The sequence below is a fragment of the Alosa alosa genome, chromosome 9 (assembly GCF_017589495.1).
Source record: "Alosa alosa isolate M-15738 ecotype Scorff River chromosome 9, AALO_Geno_1.1, whole genome shotgun sequence".
Classification (NCBI taxonomy): domain Eukaryota; kingdom Metazoa; phylum Chordata; class Actinopteri; order Clupeiformes; family Clupeidae; genus Alosa; species Alosa alosa.
The window spans coordinates 20,364,123-20,382,516 of record NC_063197.1 but is presented as its reverse complement, the minus strand read 5'-3'; the positions used below and the strand labels follow the sequence as shown (position 1 = coordinate 20,382,516).

The following is an 18,394-nucleotide window of genomic DNA, read 5'->3' as shown; positions in this document are numbered from 1 at the left end:
CAGCAAGGGTTCCTCAATTGTGTGATCCCTGATGCATCACCCTTGTTGTTACATAACATTAATTTCACAAGTACCCAGCACAAAAACAAATTGCCTTTGAAGAGCAGCCACTAGGATTTGGGGCTGCATGAAATTTGATCATAAAAAAAAAAAAGCAAAGACACTGTATATTAGCGTCAACCCAATTGTTGTGATCACCATTTCAGCATGTTTTAACCCTTCAGCTAGTCTCGCTCTCACTCCCTCTCTCTCTCAGCAAATCCCAGCCCAGTGATCAAGCAGAATCTCAACATGGATTACAGCCACAGCTGATCTGATCCTAAATCTGATGACCATCACCACCACAAACGACGACGGCAATCAATCGGAGCCTGCCAAAGCCAACGGCTTGCTGCTGGGTGCGTTTGTCAGCACAGTGACAGATAGATGCCAATAGTGCTCCCCCCCTCCATAAAATCCCTGCTGTTGCTAACCGAGAACAATGAGCAAAGTACAGCTTGGCTCAATAACCATCATGATCGGCCATTAACAACAGTAGATTAGCAATATGATTAGTGTGTGTGAATTGGTGTTTGCCTGTGTACGGAGCACAGACATGTATATGTGTAAGCATGCCTGAGTGTGTGTGTGCGCGTGGCCTGTAATTGGGTGTGGGTATGCTAGTGGCAGTGTTTGGTGAACTTTGCCAACTTCGCCCTTCAAAGACAGCCCTGGCTCGTTGTGAGCCAAGAGGTGACACAAATGGAGGAGAAGTGGCACAAAAACTATTTTTCTGTCATGTGGAGCCAAGACAGCAGCAGATTCCATGATCTGGGGGGTCATTTTCATTGGCCGACATAACGCTGTAGCGCAGGGGCAGGGCTTGGCATGGGGGGGGGGGAGGTCAGTTGATGGGGAGATGGATAGGCAGCTTTTATGGACAGAGGTGTCGAGGACGCAATCTGAGAAAGCAACAGTTGGCCCGTGACCAGGCACTCTAGCCTCACGGCTCGAGTTTCAAGCTGCAAATGGAGGGGGCAGCTGCCTGCAAGCAAGATAGAGAGACTGCGAGAGAGAGAGAAAGAAAAAAGGAGAGGGTGAGAGAAGCCCCCTTTTCAAACATGTCTGCCTCAGCTGCCTGGGTGCGAGGGGTAGAAAGAACGAGTGAGAGAAAGAAGCCTCACATTCAAACATGCCTGCCTCAGCTGCGAGAGAGAGAGAGAGAGAGAGAGAGAGAGAGAGAGAGAGAGAGAGAGAGAGAGAGAGAGAGAGAGAGAGAGAGAGAGAGAGACCCCCCCACCCCCATCAAACATGTCTGCCTTAGCTGCCCGTTGGGGCCGTGGACAGGGCTGGTACCAATGTCACTGCCGTCTCCTCCCGAGAGATGCAGGCTGGACAAAGGACAGCTCACACGCCAAGCGTTCACCCCATACCTTACGCATGGCAGGACTCCTCCTGCTGCAAGCCCACCAGCTGACACCACGCTCACTTTTCTCTGGACACAGTTAAGCCGAGTGTCTTCACACCAACCAAACTAGAACTTCAAGGGACTGACACTGTAAACAAACAATCCCCTTTAAACTCTCTTGACTTCATAGTGAGACTATTGTTGGAAGTGGTCATGCTGAAGACAAACAAATAGCCATCTTTTCTGCCATGCGGGACAAATGCAGATCTGAAAAATAGACTGCGTCATACACGGTGTCTGATGTGGTAGGTGTGATGTATCTAGTAAGGTTTTTACACGGAAGTCTGTGTTGCCCACGTCACATCTAGCATCAACAAATTACTCAACTGGGGAAATGATTCAAGGCATTGCTTAAACTGGCTGAGACAAGGAGTGCTAAAAGAAAAAAACACTTAAAATGACTGTGCATGTTTTGCTTCTCGTCAGTATAGGGAGGACAAATTGAATCAAGTACCATCAAGACCAAGGATGACTGATTGGTTGAGCTGAGCAGCGGCCTCAACAGAGGGAGAAGAGGAGGGGTAGAAACTTGAGAAGAGGGGAACAAATGACCAGCGGAAAAAAAAAAAAAAAGGTTGTGAGGAAAGGAACCCCAAACCATGTGGGGGATGGGACTCTCCTCACCTTCCTAATGAGGGCTATAAAAGCAGGCATAGAACAAGAGAGCCTGGCAATGCGGAAAAGGACTCGGAAGGAGAAAAAAAACACACAAAAAAACACTCCTATCACTTCCTAGAGTCTGGACTTCGGCCACAGTCCGACAGTCAACGGCTGTTTGGATGGCTTTCCTGTCGAATCGGGATCCCATCCCAATTGCCAACCCCCACCCCGCTACTACTGTTCTCCTCACCCCTGCACCACCCAAACCTTCAACGAGTGTGTCGGCTTGCAGCATGTTTCCAGCGCTGCGCTGTGCTCCCCTTCCAACCCCCGACGGGTCTGTGCCACTGTGAGAAAGTGCACAGCTGAAGCGAAGACTGAGACTACTGTGTGGACAAGGCCAGGCAACAAAGACAACCTTTCACCAAGCAGTTTCCCTCGCTTGCTCACTTGCCTTTCTCCCCTTCTCCATTTCTTTCTGTACTTCTCTCGCTCTCTCTCTTTCCCTTCTTACAGAGGCATATACTGCGGTCCTCTCCTTGCGCTGAAGGAGGCCTGCGCCTGTCTCTTCAGTTCGCTCACGTGTCTGGCAAGGGTGACACTGGCGTTCACCTTTGTCCCCGGTGCACTAACCACACAACCCACTAGCAAGGTGTTGAAGATTAAAAAAATGCTGGGAAAAAAAAACATGTCAAACAGGAATGACTGCTGTAAAAAGCCGTGTCAGCGTCAGAAGGGGATGGGATGGGATGGGATGGGGTGGGGTGGAGTGAGATGGGGGTGGGGGCGATCAGGTTTTTGTCCCTTCCCCGAGGCCTCTATGTGTGACCACAGAATGACACAACCATGCGGACAGCTGCCTTGGTGTAAAGGCTCGCTATAGGCCACGACATGACACTGTGTTTATGACTGCTGCCTTGTGTTCAGAACCAAGGGAAGGGATGGGCAGTTGAGATCAACTACAATCAGCGCTTTTCAATAAGCCCAGCATGTTTGTAATTTTCCCCTACCACTGTTCATTAACTTCATACCACTTATGCCCTTCATAAAAAAAGGTGCAGTGTCACTATGACTGTGTCAGGAATATAACATGGGCTTTCCCCTATTGGAGAAAAAAAAAAAAAAAAGACTAAAAAAGCTCAAAACGTTAATCACGATATACTTCAATTAAAAGGAAGCAATGACCACAAAACGTTTTGGAAAATGGACTGTGAGAAAAAAGAGGCACTTGAAATTACAGTGATAAACTTTACTTTAAAGAAGGAAAGAAAAAAAGACTGAAGGAAAGAGTGGGCCTTGACTGCATGATGACAGTGACAAATCTCAACATAATCACACATCCACTCAGTTAGCGGTGGGTGGAGAGTAGCTAGACCTGCCCTAGAGTACAGACATCTACCACACCACCTATGTCGTCCCTTCCCAGTGCTTCATATCTCTCTCCCAGTGTACTAAATGTAAACTGCATATAAGGGTTTTATGAACCCTGTGTATAGTGTACAGCACAACTTCCTCTAAAGAGTAGCAAGATTAACCTTACGGACATACAGCCCTGGGAAATTACACTTGTTTCAACTTGTCCGTGATGAAAATGTTTAACGTGATGCTCTCAAGGACAAAGATGAAATTTGTAAGTTTAGCAGGTAAATGGCAAATCATGATCCCTAATGTAGATGGCAACAGTGCTGAAATCATTATTCGGAAGCTCCATTGTTCTGACAAGGTGTGAAAATGTTAAACATTTTCCATTACTTGAGTACCATAATCAGGACTTAATTTCTCACAAAATGATTTCCACATTCTATTCTAGACCATCACTAGAGGTCAGCTAAACTGTTAGCCATAGGCATCATCATGAGCAATACTGATTGATGAAACTTACACAAGCCCACAACCCAAACAACAATAGCAAAGTCTCGCATCATCTTAGTCAAGATCCACAAACCCACTTCCTCTTGTGGGTGGAAAGAAGTTGCCGGTCAACGTAGCAGCAAAATGTAAGTCAAAAAGAGGTCATAATGTAAATAAAAACTCTTTTCAATCCGCCATCTTTTACTGTTTATGAGGTTTTGGTCAACTGACCAGGCAAATTGAGTTCATCATGGATGGACTTAACCGTGTTTGGCTGTCAGTAGCTTATCCATGGAGTTTACATTTAGTCAAACACACAGTTTGACAAAATGTTTCAACTTATATTTGTACATGTTACAATTTTTCAGATGAAAAAAGATGCTCTGTGGTAAAAATAAATGTTTTAGGAACTCTACTGGATCCGTAGGCTAATCAGCTACCTAAACAATCAACATGATGTGTCTCTGTTAACCAGTCAGAACACTTACAAAGAAACAGGCCTGTCTACCTCCAAATGGTTTTCTGTGTACACAATCCAAAAGAAGGGATGGGCCGGCCTGTACTATGGCTTTATTAAGGTACGTAGTTACAGCCATTTCCATAGGAGTAGACGGTTGTGGAGGGGCAGAAAAAAAACCTGGAACAGAATTTCAGACCTACAGTCTTCACTGGAGATTTGCATAGCGTAAAGATGATTTGAAGTACTGCGATTGAGTGATATCAATCACGTTGTGAGCTGACAGACAACAAAACTACTGTACTGTTGAGACACTTAATGTGCATGTACTGTAGATGAGTGCAGATGTTTTGGAATATTCCATTTGAGTGGATAAGGTGAAGTTCACCAACATATCTAACCTTGCCTAGAGTTTCTTTAAGGAACAGACAGACAGACAGACAGACAGACAGACAGACAGACAGACAGACAGACAGACAGACAGACAGACAGACAGACAGACAGACAGACAGACAGACAGACAGACAGACAGACAGACAGACAGACAGACAGACAGACAGACAGACAGACAGATAGATAGATAGATAGATAGATAGATAGATAGCAGTGGAAGCTTGGTCTTACTTTAAGACACCATACATTGTCATTGAATGCCTTGGCCTACCCAATTAAATAATCTACAGCATCTAAATCTACATACAAAATAACACACTGCAGTATAACAACCATTACAGTTTTTCACAATTGCTAAAACACTAAACTCCATTCTCTGTTCTCCAAACATATTTCTTGAATTGATCCCCCTTTTGGCAACATTTTAAACAGTTCACATGTAAAACACATTCTCATGCAATAAGACATATTTTGCATATATTTTTGAGTTATGAAATCTTTTTGCTTTGTTTTGTTTTTTAGATGCAAAATACATTTACTGTATTGTAAAAAATGACAGTTTCTCCTGACTGTTACCCATTGTTTGATGTAGTGTCTAATGACTGCTCAATAATGTTTTCATTTTGACTGCTTTGTGAGATGATCTGAAGACCGTGTTTGGTTTTGAGCACAGGTACTCTTTTGGGGCAATTGTTAAGTTTTGCAGAGGTTGGCAAAGGTTTTTGGAATGTAGCTTGAGATTTCTGTTTATTCTGTTTTGAGAAAAGGGTGGCAGGTTTAAAAAAATGTGTATTAGCAATAGTGAAAAACTGTAAACATGGCCTGTGTGGTATCCATACTCACCAATTTGATGGCCACATATTCATTGGTGTAGAGGTTCTTCCCCAGTCGCAACTCGCCGAAGTTGCCACAGCCGATCTTCTTCCCCACGCGAAAGTTGGGGCCAACCATGAGAACCCCCGAATTGGTCCCTGTGCTCCGGCCGCCATGTCCAGTCCTGCTGCCAGCCGCCTTTGACATCCTTTTCCCTTCCTCTGCGTCCGCCTTCCCTCCCCTCTTATCAAAATCCATAAGCTTGTGATACCCTGGCCTCTCCACGGTTACACCCCTGCCATGCAAATCAGAAAGGCGTCGAAACAACTACCAGGGAAAGTGTAAGGGAGGGAGGCCACACAACAACAGAGGGAAGGGGGTTGATTTTTTTTTGTTGTATATAGGAATAGATGAATATATACACACACACACACACACAAGAAGTGTATGTACAAAGGTTTGTTTCTTGTGAGCTGACGTCAATCCAGAGTGTGTCGAGTCGTACTTTGTTGTCTTGAATGGAGGACTCCACTCTTGGTTTTTTTTGACGAAGGAGGGTCCAACCCGAGTTTCAGAGTCGCATGTCGATGCCTGAAGATGGCAGGCGGTGCTGGCATGCACACTCACACAAGCATACACACACTCACATAGGTGCACGTGCGCACGCACACACACACACTCTCGCTCATGCACAGAGCTCTCAGCTAATGGATCCACAACGCCGACTGGCTACTTCCTCTTGAGCCCCTCATTGCTACTTCCAAGTCATTCTTTGGTAACGCAGGATACATTCTTCATGTCCTAACAGCGAACGGTGATTCGAGTGGGGAGTGGAGACGTTATGAGCAAAAGGGCCTTGTTCCAGTGGATATCTGGGGACATGAGAACAAAGACATCAGTTCACATCACTGCAGTGTGCAATTGTTCCTCATTCTAAGACTACTATGGTGAGAGATCCTATGTAATCCATGCCATCTGATGCTTCAAAAGCATAATGGATACGAGATTACAGTACACAGTGAAGTCAGAAAATGACACTTGTGAACAGGTCCGAACTCAGGGACCAATGCAAACTAGCAAAACAAATAAAACACAGGATGGGTAGCTAAGAAAGAATCACACAAACAGGAAGTGTATTCACGGAGAGTCTGATCCGAGAACAACGGCTAGGAAAATTGGATTTTATGTGAAAACAAGTGTTCTCAGTGGACACTGAGACTACTCCAATCAGAACCAACAAGAGACAAACAGCCTGTAAGGGTTTCAAAGCCAGGAAGGCAGAGACCCGGCTGCAAAGTACACACTTAAAAGGTGCACATATCGGTTTTTGTGAGAGATGAGTCTTGACAGCCCCAGTGTAGTAAATGCAATAGACGTGAGGGCTGTTAAAGGATAGATGTCTTTTTTTCCACCTCCCCTTGTGGCTGGTGATGTTGCTGATACCAGAACAAGGAGCCAAGTAATGCAAGCCCTATTGGCAGGCGGCTCTACTTTGTTCAGGAAATACATTTAAGCTGATCAATGTGTGCCAAAATGCAACTCCATGACAGCCTGAGAATTGGTTGCTGGAGCTACTGAGAGGAGGCCATCCACTCAAGAGTGCACAGTACACAAGCCAACGAGGGAGGGGGTGGGGCGGCATTAGACACCATTTCCCTTACTTTTCAAATAATATTTTCCAAACCCTGCACTAATATCCTTTCTCAAATAACGCTAAGATTATCACTCTGAAAGTTAGTCTCATTTGCAAAGTAAAGAAGTTAAAGTGAGAGTCTTATACACACAGTAAGCCAATCAATATTTTACTATAAGGTTAGGAGCAAAATTATAAAATATTAAAGCCATCATTTAGGCAATGTCTTTAGGACCAGATGTACAAAGTGGTGCTGATATGGTAAGAAAAGGACTTGCATAAAGGAGCTTATACAATCACTAAAGTGATTGATACTGTTACACCTCATTCAACATAACACCAAATATGTATAAGCTTTCACGGTCATTAAAATACATAGCCAACCATGACTATATGACCAATCTCACTACACTATAAAGAGACACTCACTGTTAAGAGCTGTTATCAGAATATAATCTGAAAAACAAAAATGTGTTCTAAACACCATACTATTTTCCTGAAAAAACAATTCACGATATTAAATAGAAACTGTAATAGGACCTACAGTGCACATTGGTACTCACACAGAATGACTGGTAGATAGTCTTTGCCTAAAACAGGCTACAATTCATCCCTGCTTCCCTGAGTGCTTGGGCAGCTCCAGCTATTTGATCTGATAACACTAACAACATACAGACTGAACACAATAGTTTGTTCTTTGACATTCTGACAGACAAATGTGAAATTTTGCCAGACTTATGTGAAATAATCTGCCAGAAACCATGCTATTGCTCTGGCAAATATTGTATAAGCACTTGTCATTTAGATGCATACTAAACAGTTGCGCACATGGATCATCAGCAGACAATCTTACTTTCCCTAGGTCTAACTTAAAATTGTCTAATTCTCGCTGGCATTAGGTAAACTGTTGGCTGGTACAAGGAAGATCCGGTTGTGCTGGGGGTGGGGTATCTTTTCGCGACTACCAAGCCTAATTAATTTATGATCGAACATAATATTTAACTTGGAGGTAGGTAGCATGAAGCAATCTTTCCACGGTATGTCTTTTATGACAAGGCTGCGAACAACTATCTGTCTGCATATATCAAACATTACCCTGTTGTCATGAAGCCTCTCTCGTTACTTGGGCCCCAAGCTAGAACTAGTAACACCAACGTTCATAAAAACAAAGCCAGCTGGTTTCGGAAAAGGAAAAAGAGTCCGCTAACATTAGCATGGGCCGAGTTGGATAATATACCAAATAGGAGGCCATCCTCTTAGACAGTCTGTATATTACAGCTTTATAGTTTTACTCAAACACTATTAAAAGTTTACCAGATGAGACGTTCATAGTCGATAACGCCATTAAACAGGCCTGACGTTTAGTTCAGTAATGTTAGCTAACGATTAGCTTGGTACCTGGCTAAAAGTCGAAACTAGCCAAATGGGCTTAGCTACCATGCAGCACACCAAGACGTTAGCAACCAACGTCTGTACTTAGGACGGCCAAGTAGAGATCGTTAAACATTATTTTCCAAAGAACAATAACTGTCAAAATAGTACACATAATACCAATGAAAGCGTATGTTGTTGTACAACTGTTTACTCACTGAAAATACAAATAAAAAAAACTGACCAAGCTTGCCCTGTCCGCTCAAAGTAGGCTAGTTTACTTAGCAATTGTCAGGGTGTAGCCCAGAGGATGGGCCTGGCTAAATAGCTTTTTCCACCATTATGACTATTTTCCTTCTAGGCTAATTAACGTTTTTAATAACTTTCGGCCTTAGCACGATACTATTGAAACCGAACAATATTACTGAAGCGTGTTGCCCAGTCAGTATATGCAATATCAGTTCGGGTAACGTTTATTAAGTCCGGGAGGGAATTTCTTCAATTTTCCAAAAGAAGGGTCAAAAGCTAACGTTATCAAATTGTAGGTCCTATTTAGCAACCTAGTTTGCAAGAGTAGAGACCTACCAAATTCATACACACAACATCCATTCATTTAAATTGATCTGCCATTACGATAGGACAGCATTACTGTATTTCAACGTTAACATTAGTCAATACATCTGCAACCCATACATTTGGCTACGTGCAACTGCGAAGGGGAAGGCCATAACAGCGAGGAAGTTGATTAGAGAAAAATAGCTACGCTAATGCTAGCTAAATAAAAGTAATAGCGTTACTACAAGCTTACTAAATGAGTAAACTGATAACCGTGAGAATCCCTACTACCCCCATATGTTATTGGTATACCACACACAGATACTATCATACTGTTACCTGCCATCCTGAAGAATAAGTTAAGATTCTAACGTTACTTCTAAATAAAATATTCATAGGACTCGCTAGCTTAGCTGGCTAATTTCCACCTTAATTATAGGGTGGCCTTGTTCTTCGTCGGAGTAGGCCCAATTAGCTACTATGCGTCAAAACACCAAAATGATGGTAGAGCGTTTGTCTTCCTTTGTCTTTCTGTTTCACTGTGTATTATTAGTCAACCAAGTCACTACGTGAACAACTCAAGGTCTAATCCTCAAATACCGAAACCTGGTCCGCCTAACGTTAGCTATCTATCGATACCAAGCTAACGTAACAGTTGCTACTTATGATACAAGCGGTAGCTAGCACTAACGTTATAATTCATGTAGCTGGTTGGTTAGCTAGCTATCTACAACGTTACATTGTGGCTCAGGCGATTGAGTTACCTTATATATGTATATACTCGAATTAACATCCACTACAAATGAAAAATATACTACCTGTAGTATTATATTAGGATGCAAACTTCGACATATTCCCTTGTTTATAAATATAAACGCGATTTCATATCCTTCTCCCTCGCTGGGTTTTGCTGTTGTCTCTTTAAGCTTCTCCAGTCGGTAAGCAAAAATCCAGCGTCACCCGACACTCCCATCACTGTCTCTACGCTGTCAAACTAACGTATCTTGTTTTGAGAATATGCTCCAATTCCGATATGAGAACGTGCTAAGTTAGATGCTGTTATGTTCTGCAGAGGCAGTCTGTTGTGACAATTCACTCTTTGAGGAAATAAAACTATTATATTACTGTTTACTTTAGGAATGCCCTTATCTAGCCTATGTCGGGAAACTTCTTGGTTGGGATGTAACTGTGGTGACCATCCGGATGTCTCCTGTCCAGAGAGAGGGCAAAGCCTTTTTGAAGTTTGTATAGCCTATTCAACTGTATTTTACGTATTCACATGTTAGTTTCATACAGCATGTTACATCGCCACTGACTCATGTGGATTGCCTTTTGAGATGGATCGTGTTGTAGGCTGGAATACTTCATCGATTGGTTTCACCTTCTGTGAATTTGTCGTTGATCGGTGATGTGTTTGTGTTGTCTGTATGCTGCTGAGACCTTGAATTTCCCCTGGGGATCAATAAAGTATCTATCTATCTATCTATCTATCTATCTATCTATCTATCTATCTGTCTGTCTATTATCCAATGCTGAATCAATGGCAATTTAAGGCGATTGGTCGACTCAAGCCTATTTGAACTATGCATATAGTCAAGGCCTATAGCCTTGTGTGGTTTTATAGACAGCATGCCAGACTAGACTTGAGGAAAGGACAGTCATCTCAATTTGTCTGGGAATAAATAGCCTACATGTTACCTCTATAAAGGGTAGGCTAATGTCGTAAATTGGAGATAAATGGAGGACACCATAATCTGCAGGGAGGCAGGATGTTCCTTAGGCTAATGTGATGAATTGGTGAAAAACGACGACAGCACTTTTATGACTGTTGTTGTGATTTAGGGACACAGTCTACATGGCTGCAAAAAAGTCATTACATTAACAAAAATATGTGTGGTTATGAGTGAATTTGAATAGCCTCTCATAACTTGCTATATTCTTGAATAATCACCTTTAACTGGTCAGACTTGGCTGCAAGAAAAAAATTACCTGCTTAAACCTACCAGGATTTTGCAAAATTCCATGTTTTGTGGTGGTAATTTAATGTTAGTGAGAATTCTTTGCAATGTTTGTTTTTCATTAAATCCCACTCAAAATGTAATAAATTAACCAGAGATTTAATTGACAGAAAACAGATTAACCTAGCTATAGTGTGTGTGTGTGTGTGTTCATGTGTTCATTTCATGCACTCATTTTGTGTTATCTTTGAGGTCATCTTTGAGACTTATCTTTGAGGTCATCTGCACCTGTGTTTTGGGTGATCAGAAGATTGACAACTGGATAGTCCTTGCATTGGGGAGCACAGGTCATCGATTTTTAATTGAAATCGCAATTTGAACTATTGCAATTAGCTAATGCAAAAGCTGCAATGAATCATGCAGCTTGTAACTCTGTCCCAATGGTTAATCTTGTCACGTCTATGATTTTTATATTCATGTCATCCTCCTTGTGTGATGGACAGTGATGTTCACCTAACAGGGCTGTGCTTCTCATGCACAGGCATGCTCACCAATCAGAAGTGGCGCAACTTAAAGGAAAATTTAAAATATTGAACTGAAGCTTGACTTTCAAAATTGATATTAATAATAAATATCATGCAGCCCTGCCCACACGAAAGTACAGGTGTAAATGCACCCAAGAAGCATTGAGAACGGATTGCGATCAAATCGGGGACACATTGTGAAATTCTGAAATATTTTCTAGTCAATATTATTTTCCTCATCCTTTATTGTTACAACGACCTTGAAAAGCATTAAATATAACACACAAAACACATGAAAAAGGTATATTTCGTTTCAGATCTCACTAGTTTGCAAGTGCATGGAGAACATGTGACACAGAAACCTACATTTGCTGAAATACAGATGAGTGTACATTTACATGTAAGCTGAATGAACTTCACAGAAATATGTGTTAACTTGGCAATACACAAAAGTGCCTAAAAGCTTCAGTTCAACATAATATCCACAAAGTTATCCACATAACTTTAATCATTTATTTAGACTGTGTGTGTGTATTCATGAGCTACAAAAGAACCTGAGGTAGGCCTAGTGTGAATCAACTGAACATTTACATGTTAACATCAGGCTCAGTTAAGTAGTCCCAGTCTTCAGCATTTGAGATGAATTAACACCAAGTTTTCAAAACATTTGTCATCTTCTGAGTGGACTCTTGGGATGTTGCTGTTGGTTGTAGATAGGTCCATTAGGCCGAACCACAACTTTATTGTGGCTAGCAATCTCGGATGGCAGGCTGTAGTTTTTGCCAGGGCCAATATCCATAGCATGGTTGTGCTGCTGTATCAAAGGCCATTGATTTGGGGGATATTGCAAACCTATTAGCATCCCTAGAGTGTGGTGGGGTATGGGGTGCTCTCCCACAAAAGGAAATACAGGGGGAGAATGCAGCCTTGGTTGTGACTGTGTGACCAAGGAGTCTCTGGAACAAAATGTGGCTGCAGAGCCACTTAAGCTCCTGATAGGAGAAGGATGATTTGGGCCTTTAGAGTCTGCATGGATAATCCCAGTTGTATCTTTTTCCCTTTTGGTTTCTTTTGATCCTCTGTCTTTAGATGGAGGGATATATTTCTGTCCCTTGCGAAATTTGGCACGCCTGTTCTTGAACCAGACCTGGGGTGGAAATCATTAAATTGTAATAAGAAAATATTAACACTTGGTAAAAACATCAAGAACAGGCCTGACTAAAGCTAATATAAGGACACAGTGATCCTCCAAATCACTGCATTGAACATGTATGCATGGTTCTGTAGACATTTAGCCTACCTGAATACGAGCCTCAGGTAGATTGATGCATACTGCCAACCTCTCTCTCATGCTCACGTCTGGATATTGAGTTTGCTGGAAAGCTTTTTCAAGTGCCTGGAGCTGAGACACGCTGAAGGCTGTGCGACTTCGACGCTGCTTTTGCTGGTTTCCATAACGCGCTTCAAGAATCAACTCTGATGAAGATAATTTAATTACTTTTATAGGCCTATACACAACAAGCAAACAAACAACCAAATAGTGAAAGCTGCCAAAGACGTTTAACCAATTTAGACACTCTGGCACAAGGTTCTACGTGTTACGCCTCATCTTATCCCGCATAGCCATACCTGCCAGACGCTCTGCTACTGAGAAAGTCTGAAGCGACGAGGAGCCGTTTCTGGAGGGCAGCTGGTACTGCTCCGCCATCTGGTGGTGAAGGTCATAAAAGAGCGCGTTGACTCTGTGCACTGGAAAGGCCACATTACCGCTGCTTGTCGCTCCGAAGTACAGTGGATTCATATTTTAGTTAGTTCAGCTGAAAATGAAAACAAGCGAAGTTAAGGTATTCAAATTTGACACGTTTCGATATGTGCTGAGAGACTATTAAAGGTGCATGTCATGTGAGCTTATCTGAATTTTACCCTACGTGCGTTGTCTAATTTAAATCTGAAGTTGGCAGTTATTTTTTTCTAGTTCGACTTGTAAAACCATTATACAAACAGGCTTACACTAATAAAGACTAGGCTACTAATTTAATTGTATGTTTTTTAGATATTCTTTTCCTTCAGGCTTAATTGTTTAGCCAATTAAAATAATTGTGCAAAACCGAGACATTTTACCTGAGTAGCCTATTTCATGAAAGGGTTGAATTGTTGCCCGAATTCAATTTTTCCACGCAAAAAAATAATAATAAGCGTCGCAAACGTATTCCCAATAAAGAGGCCTTTAGTCCATCTTCGTCGCGCCTCGCTTTTTGAAGACAAGAATCTATAGCGCAGTCTCACCCACGACTATTTAAGAAGCATTAACTCCAGCTTCCCTCAGCCATTAGCCAATAGAAAGACGGGTATTAGCCTGGATTAAGTGGGATGAGGGGGGAAAGGGGGGTCCAGGAGCTCAAGTTTTTGAAACTATTGAACTTGGGAGATTTACGCAAAGGATCTCCCCTCAATAACCGAGCGTTTCATTCCTTTCCTTTAAAACAATTAAAACAATGCGCTCGGCTAATCTCCGAGGCCAGGCAGATTAAAATAATAGCCTTTGATTGTCCCTTGTTCTCGTCCTTCTTTTCCCATCCCCTTGCTTTGTGGGTCTTCAAAAATGAGAGCTGTTTGGAGTTTTGTTGTTTGTTTTGCTGAAAGGCTTCAATTTTTTCTCTTCAACCGTCCACACGTGAAATACAATCAAGGCACTGTCAAATAGCTATAAATACTGAATAAAGACACTTGTAATGGAAAAATAGCCCTAGGAAAACAAAATCTACACACTTCAGATAAAGGCAGCTTGAGGAATGAAGCCTGACTTAATCTTCTCTTGTCGTTGTTCTTTTTGCTGCCCCTCTGAGATATTTCTTTGCCTAGTTTGACTGAGCAGGCTGAAAGGTTGACTAACAGTCTCCTTCAGCCAGAAGTAATTGCATTACTATTTGAGCTAATATAGGTTGGTACAGTGCTCTGACATCTAAAGGTTTTCTCATGGCACAGAATAAAAAAAACTAATTTATTAAATGTCTCCAAGTCCCTGCGAAGGCATTCAAGTTAAACATCAGTCCCTTACAGTATTTAAAGCAATTTAACAAACAATGGCTTTTTCAGCACTTTTATGAGAATCCAAATTCTTGTCACGACTTCAAGGCTGCCGTGGATTCCCATGGGTCTTGGCACACCTGTGCAGCTTGGCCGCGACTCAGGCTAAATAGTTGCAAATAAGATCATCACTAATAAACCTGCGCAAGTTTGGGGTGGTGGTGAGGGGTCTGAGGGGTTTAGAGATGTAAATTCGGGCCGTAAGCCTGACACTGGACCGTGTGGGGCAGAGAGGCGAGGTATGCTGAGGGCGAGATTATGTTTCCCACGAGTATCAGCAGTGGGTCTGAGTGCCTGGGCTGGGGAGGTGTGTGCCCCCTTTCAGAAGCTAACGCAGCCACCAAAGATACCACGCAAGGAGGGGAAGTGGAGGGGCAGCTGGCACAGGGTTGGAGCCCACATCACCACTTATAAACCTCCCAAACCATGGCCTCCCCCCTATATCTTGACTTGTACCCCATTATCATGACCACCTCCAGTATGTCAGCCTCTATGGACCCTTTCAAGAGAGTTCCATTATCAGCATCATAGTTGGCCCCACAAGACTTCCTTTTTAACATTCCATATGTTATCTTAATGCAGAGGAAGTAGATTGGGGCCCAAATAGAACGTTTAAGCATTGTTTTTGTTTTTATTGTTGAAAGGGTCTATATGGGGGGTCTCTGCCCCCATATGAGTGTTTCATATTTATCTGCACAGATATGGTGTCATGTCGCCCAAATAGTAGCGAATACTCAGATGGTTCTGATTCAGGTCTGCATGGTCAGATCTAGTCTTGAACCAGATTAGAGTCAGAGCCAGGCCAGTGTCAGGTCATCTCCTGGTTTTCCTGCCAATGGAAGACTCGTCAAACATTTTATAGTCCCACCTCAGTCTTCAATATGGGGCTTGAATGGGAACAACTCATCATCAATGCTTCAAGTCACAGGAAGCTTTATTTATGGAATCTCAGCTCAGCCCATCTGTAATATGAGTGGTGTTACATATAAAAACACAATATGAAAGTCAGTGGTGTTAAATGGAGAAATATGCCATAAAGAAATAATGATGTATTAAGAGGCACCACTGGGACCCCAGATTATTGCCAGAATTAAGAGAGGAAGATCACTTATATTTAAGTATTTTCAAATATTTATGTCCTCTGTAGCAAAACCAACTAAACTTTATCTTGATTTGTACAAATACCAGAGGACCCAACTGCATGGAGAGAGCATTCACTTGTGTGATGTGTGATTTTTTATTTTTTTTGCCTCATCTCTTCAGTTTTCTTTCGCTGCTCGCTTTTCTCCCTCCCCTTTGAGATGTTCTTGGCTGTCAAGCTATATTAGTGTCTGATAAAAAATAAGTCATTTAGAAGAGCCTCCACAGAGCAGCCCCCGAACCCCATTAAGGGCTTCGCGCTCAGAACCCAGAAGCCTTTGTCTCCTCAGCCTGCGGGATTAGGGGAGATTTACTGCTAAGAAAAAAAGTAGTTATTTCATGGCACTTTCATGATGAAACCTGGCCAAAGCTGTGTTGGCTGGGGGGATTAAAGCCACACAAAGACGGTGGTTGTGTGTGACTGCCCCCTCCCTGAAACCACCACCACCACTCCTGCTCACTGGCCCTTCTACCCCCCCCCCCCCCCCAACACAACCATGACCCAGCCCCCCCCAAACACACACACACACACACACACACACACACACACCTCCTTCTAAGCACTTACCATCTCTCTAGCCCCCCACTAGATAAATGAGAGATGTCTTTGCTGAACCCTCTCTCTTTCCTAAACGACATTCAAACTTCCCCCAAGATGGTGTTTTGTTTTCCTTAAACCCACATACCTTACAGGGCGATGTAATGCAAGCCACTGAGCTTCTCAGTTTCCACCAGGATGAGCATTGTACTTGTGTAAATAAATCTGTTTTGTGTGGTAAATGAACTTGTTAGCATTAGTGGAGTCAAAATATTTTCAGGCCTTTGTGTGATTGTTACAGAAGAGATTTCTGTTTAGTTTTAAATTAGTTCAGAGATTTACCAGTCTATCAATTGATTTTTTGACCTTCCAGTCCTGTCTCCAACTTTTTTTTACTTAAAGACAAATGCTAATGCTATTTAATTTACTTAATAGACAACTAATGACCATACTCTGTCATGCCATGATGTTTATTAGCTTTCTTAAGACCTTTTTAAGAAAGGTTTTACTATCACGAAAGCATCAGTATCTGGTCATGATTTTGAATCTTACAGAATATTCCCAGACATGATAAATTATGCGTTCACCTGTTTAAAATGGTTAGCCCAAATACTTTGCAAGTCACTGCAGTCACATTTCAAATGGTTTGCAGTGAACTATACACCCCAATTCATGCACAATGTCTGAAATAAAATAAAACTGTGAATGTTAAGCGACCCTATAGAATTCTGATCGTAACAGAGTTAAGGGCAGCCAATCAAAGGGCCAAGGAACAGAGCCCAGTTCTCTCAAGAGGGAGAAAAAAAAGAGGGGAGAAGAATAGAAAACAGAGCTCACCCTTCCAAGGCTGCTCCAACGCTGCCTTTAGCTGAGTGGCTTTTAATATTCTTTAGATTGGTTAAAGGGAGAGAAAAGCTACAGGGGAGCCAGAAGAGGTCAGAGGGGGGTTCGTTTTGTCCTGCGAGGAGTTCCATAGCGCTTTTTTGTTTATGTCTCCTGTTTAACAGATGTTTGAGTTAGCTACCAGCTTTTTCGCCCCTTCTTTCATTAATTACTTATCAATAGAGGAACTTTGTATTGACAAGCGCCTGTCAAGAGGGGAGCTTTGTAGTTGTCAGTTATCTGCTGGAGAGCAGCTTAGAGCCGAGGCCCCTTGGACACCGGCTGGATCGATCGCCAAGCAACACAATTGGAAGCTTTGCAGCGCTGCAACGTTTTGGACGTGCACAGAGGGGCTATTAGAGGCTCGTTGTGGGGCTAAAGACTACTTTGTGTGCGTGGTGGTGCTGGTGGCGGTGGGGGTTGATATGACCAGCCGCCCTTTGACCCAGAGGGATAGGGGATATGGGCTGCCGGTCAGTGATCCTCCATAAGTAAAGGCTGGCACTCATACTGGTGGGTGCCAGCTTTTAATCATAGTTCATAGTTCACCTCTTATAGCCAACTCCATATACACTGCGATATTGCCCAAACCAATCAACTTCAGACAGATAGTGCAGTCCTTTTGAACAACAGGCAAGTGAGGTGTCACCTCCAACGATTATTTTAAGACATGTTAATTATCACTAAAGTGCAGCCTCTCATAAATGAACATTTACCTGATTTGATACTTTAATTAGACACCAAGAAGTCCTGTCATTTGCTCTATACAAACAGCATAATTTCACATTTCGAAGCTGAGATCTTCTAACCAATAGCATATGAAATCCCCCAATCAAGCTCAGACATGGTGTAAACATATCCAAGCCCAAACAATCTGCTGACCTTCAGTAGAGACTACATATACTGTATACCTGCCTCAGAGAATGCATCACCAATTGAACTTGACTTGACACAGAGTCTTGTGGACATCCCTCCTCCAGGGATCCTTGTAGTGCTGACTGGCTCTGTAGGTCAGTACTGTTTACCTGACAAACAAAATCTTTTCAGGAGATAAATTACTGGCATTTAAGTAACATCTCTTTCAAACCAAATGATGCTCTTTAGCCTTGTTCAAGAGTGGAGAGGCAGGAAATCAATAGGGTAAC

The 18,394-nt window shown here is 42.5% G+C and overlaps 2 protein-coding genes across 8 annotated transcripts in view; both read right to left on the bottom strand.

Annotated features, from left to right (window-relative positions):
- csnk1g2b (casein kinase 1, gamma 2b) overlaps positions 1 to 10,076 on the bottom strand; it is a 30,962-nt gene extending 20,886 nt beyond the window's left edge. For 4 of the 7 annotated variants that reach the window (XM_048252202.1, XM_048252208.1, XM_048252206.1 and 1 more), the window contains exons 1-2: positions 9,939 to 10,076; positions 5,592 to 6,433 (exon numbers count right to left, since the gene is read on the bottom strand). In XM_048252202.1, the coding sequence (XP_048108159.1) occupies positions 5,592 to 5,819 (228 nt within the window). In that variant the 5' untranslated portion in view covers positions 5,820 to 6,433; positions 9,939 to 10,076. Of the gene's footprint in view, positions 1 to 5,591; positions 6,434 to 7,757; positions 7,871 to 9,459; positions 9,482 to 9,548; positions 9,800 to 9,938 lie in introns of those variants that run through there. The other 3 variants (XM_048252203.1, XM_048252205.1, XM_048252204.1) reach the window with 3 other exon arrangements.
- A 1,753-nt stretch (positions 10,077 to 11,829) lies between these two features.
- Positions 11,830 to 13,858, bottom strand: zgc:101100 (uncharacterized protein LOC445169 homolog). Its single transcript, XM_048253265.1, has 4 exons — positions 13,724 to 13,858; positions 13,232 to 13,419; positions 12,903 to 13,078; positions 11,830 to 12,749 (listed from the first exon to the last, which is right to left on the bottom strand). Exons 2-4 carry the CDS (start codon positions 13,401 to 13,403, stop codon positions 12,273 to 12,275), a joined length of 825 nt encoding a protein of 274 aa, XP_048109222.1. The 5' UTR covers positions 13,404 to 13,419; positions 13,724 to 13,858; the 3' UTR covers positions 11,830 to 12,272.
- Between the last annotated feature and the right edge of the window lie 4,536 nt (positions 13,859 to 18,394).

Excerpts from the sequence above, each read along its gene's own strand:
- zgc:101100 (XM_048253265.1), bottom strand. The coding sequence starts at position 13,403 with ATGAATCCACTGTACTTCGGAGCGACAAGCAGCGGTAATGTGGCCTTT. Across the intron at positions 13,079-13,231 it reads AGTAGCAGAGCGTCTGGCAG|AGTTGATTCTTGAAGCGCGT; the intron begins GTATGGCTATGC and ends TATCTTCATCAG. Across the intron at positions 12,750-12,902 it reads TACCTGAGGCTCGTATTCAG|GTCTGGTTCAAGAACAGGCG; the intron begins GTAGGCTAAATG and ends TTTCCACCCCAG.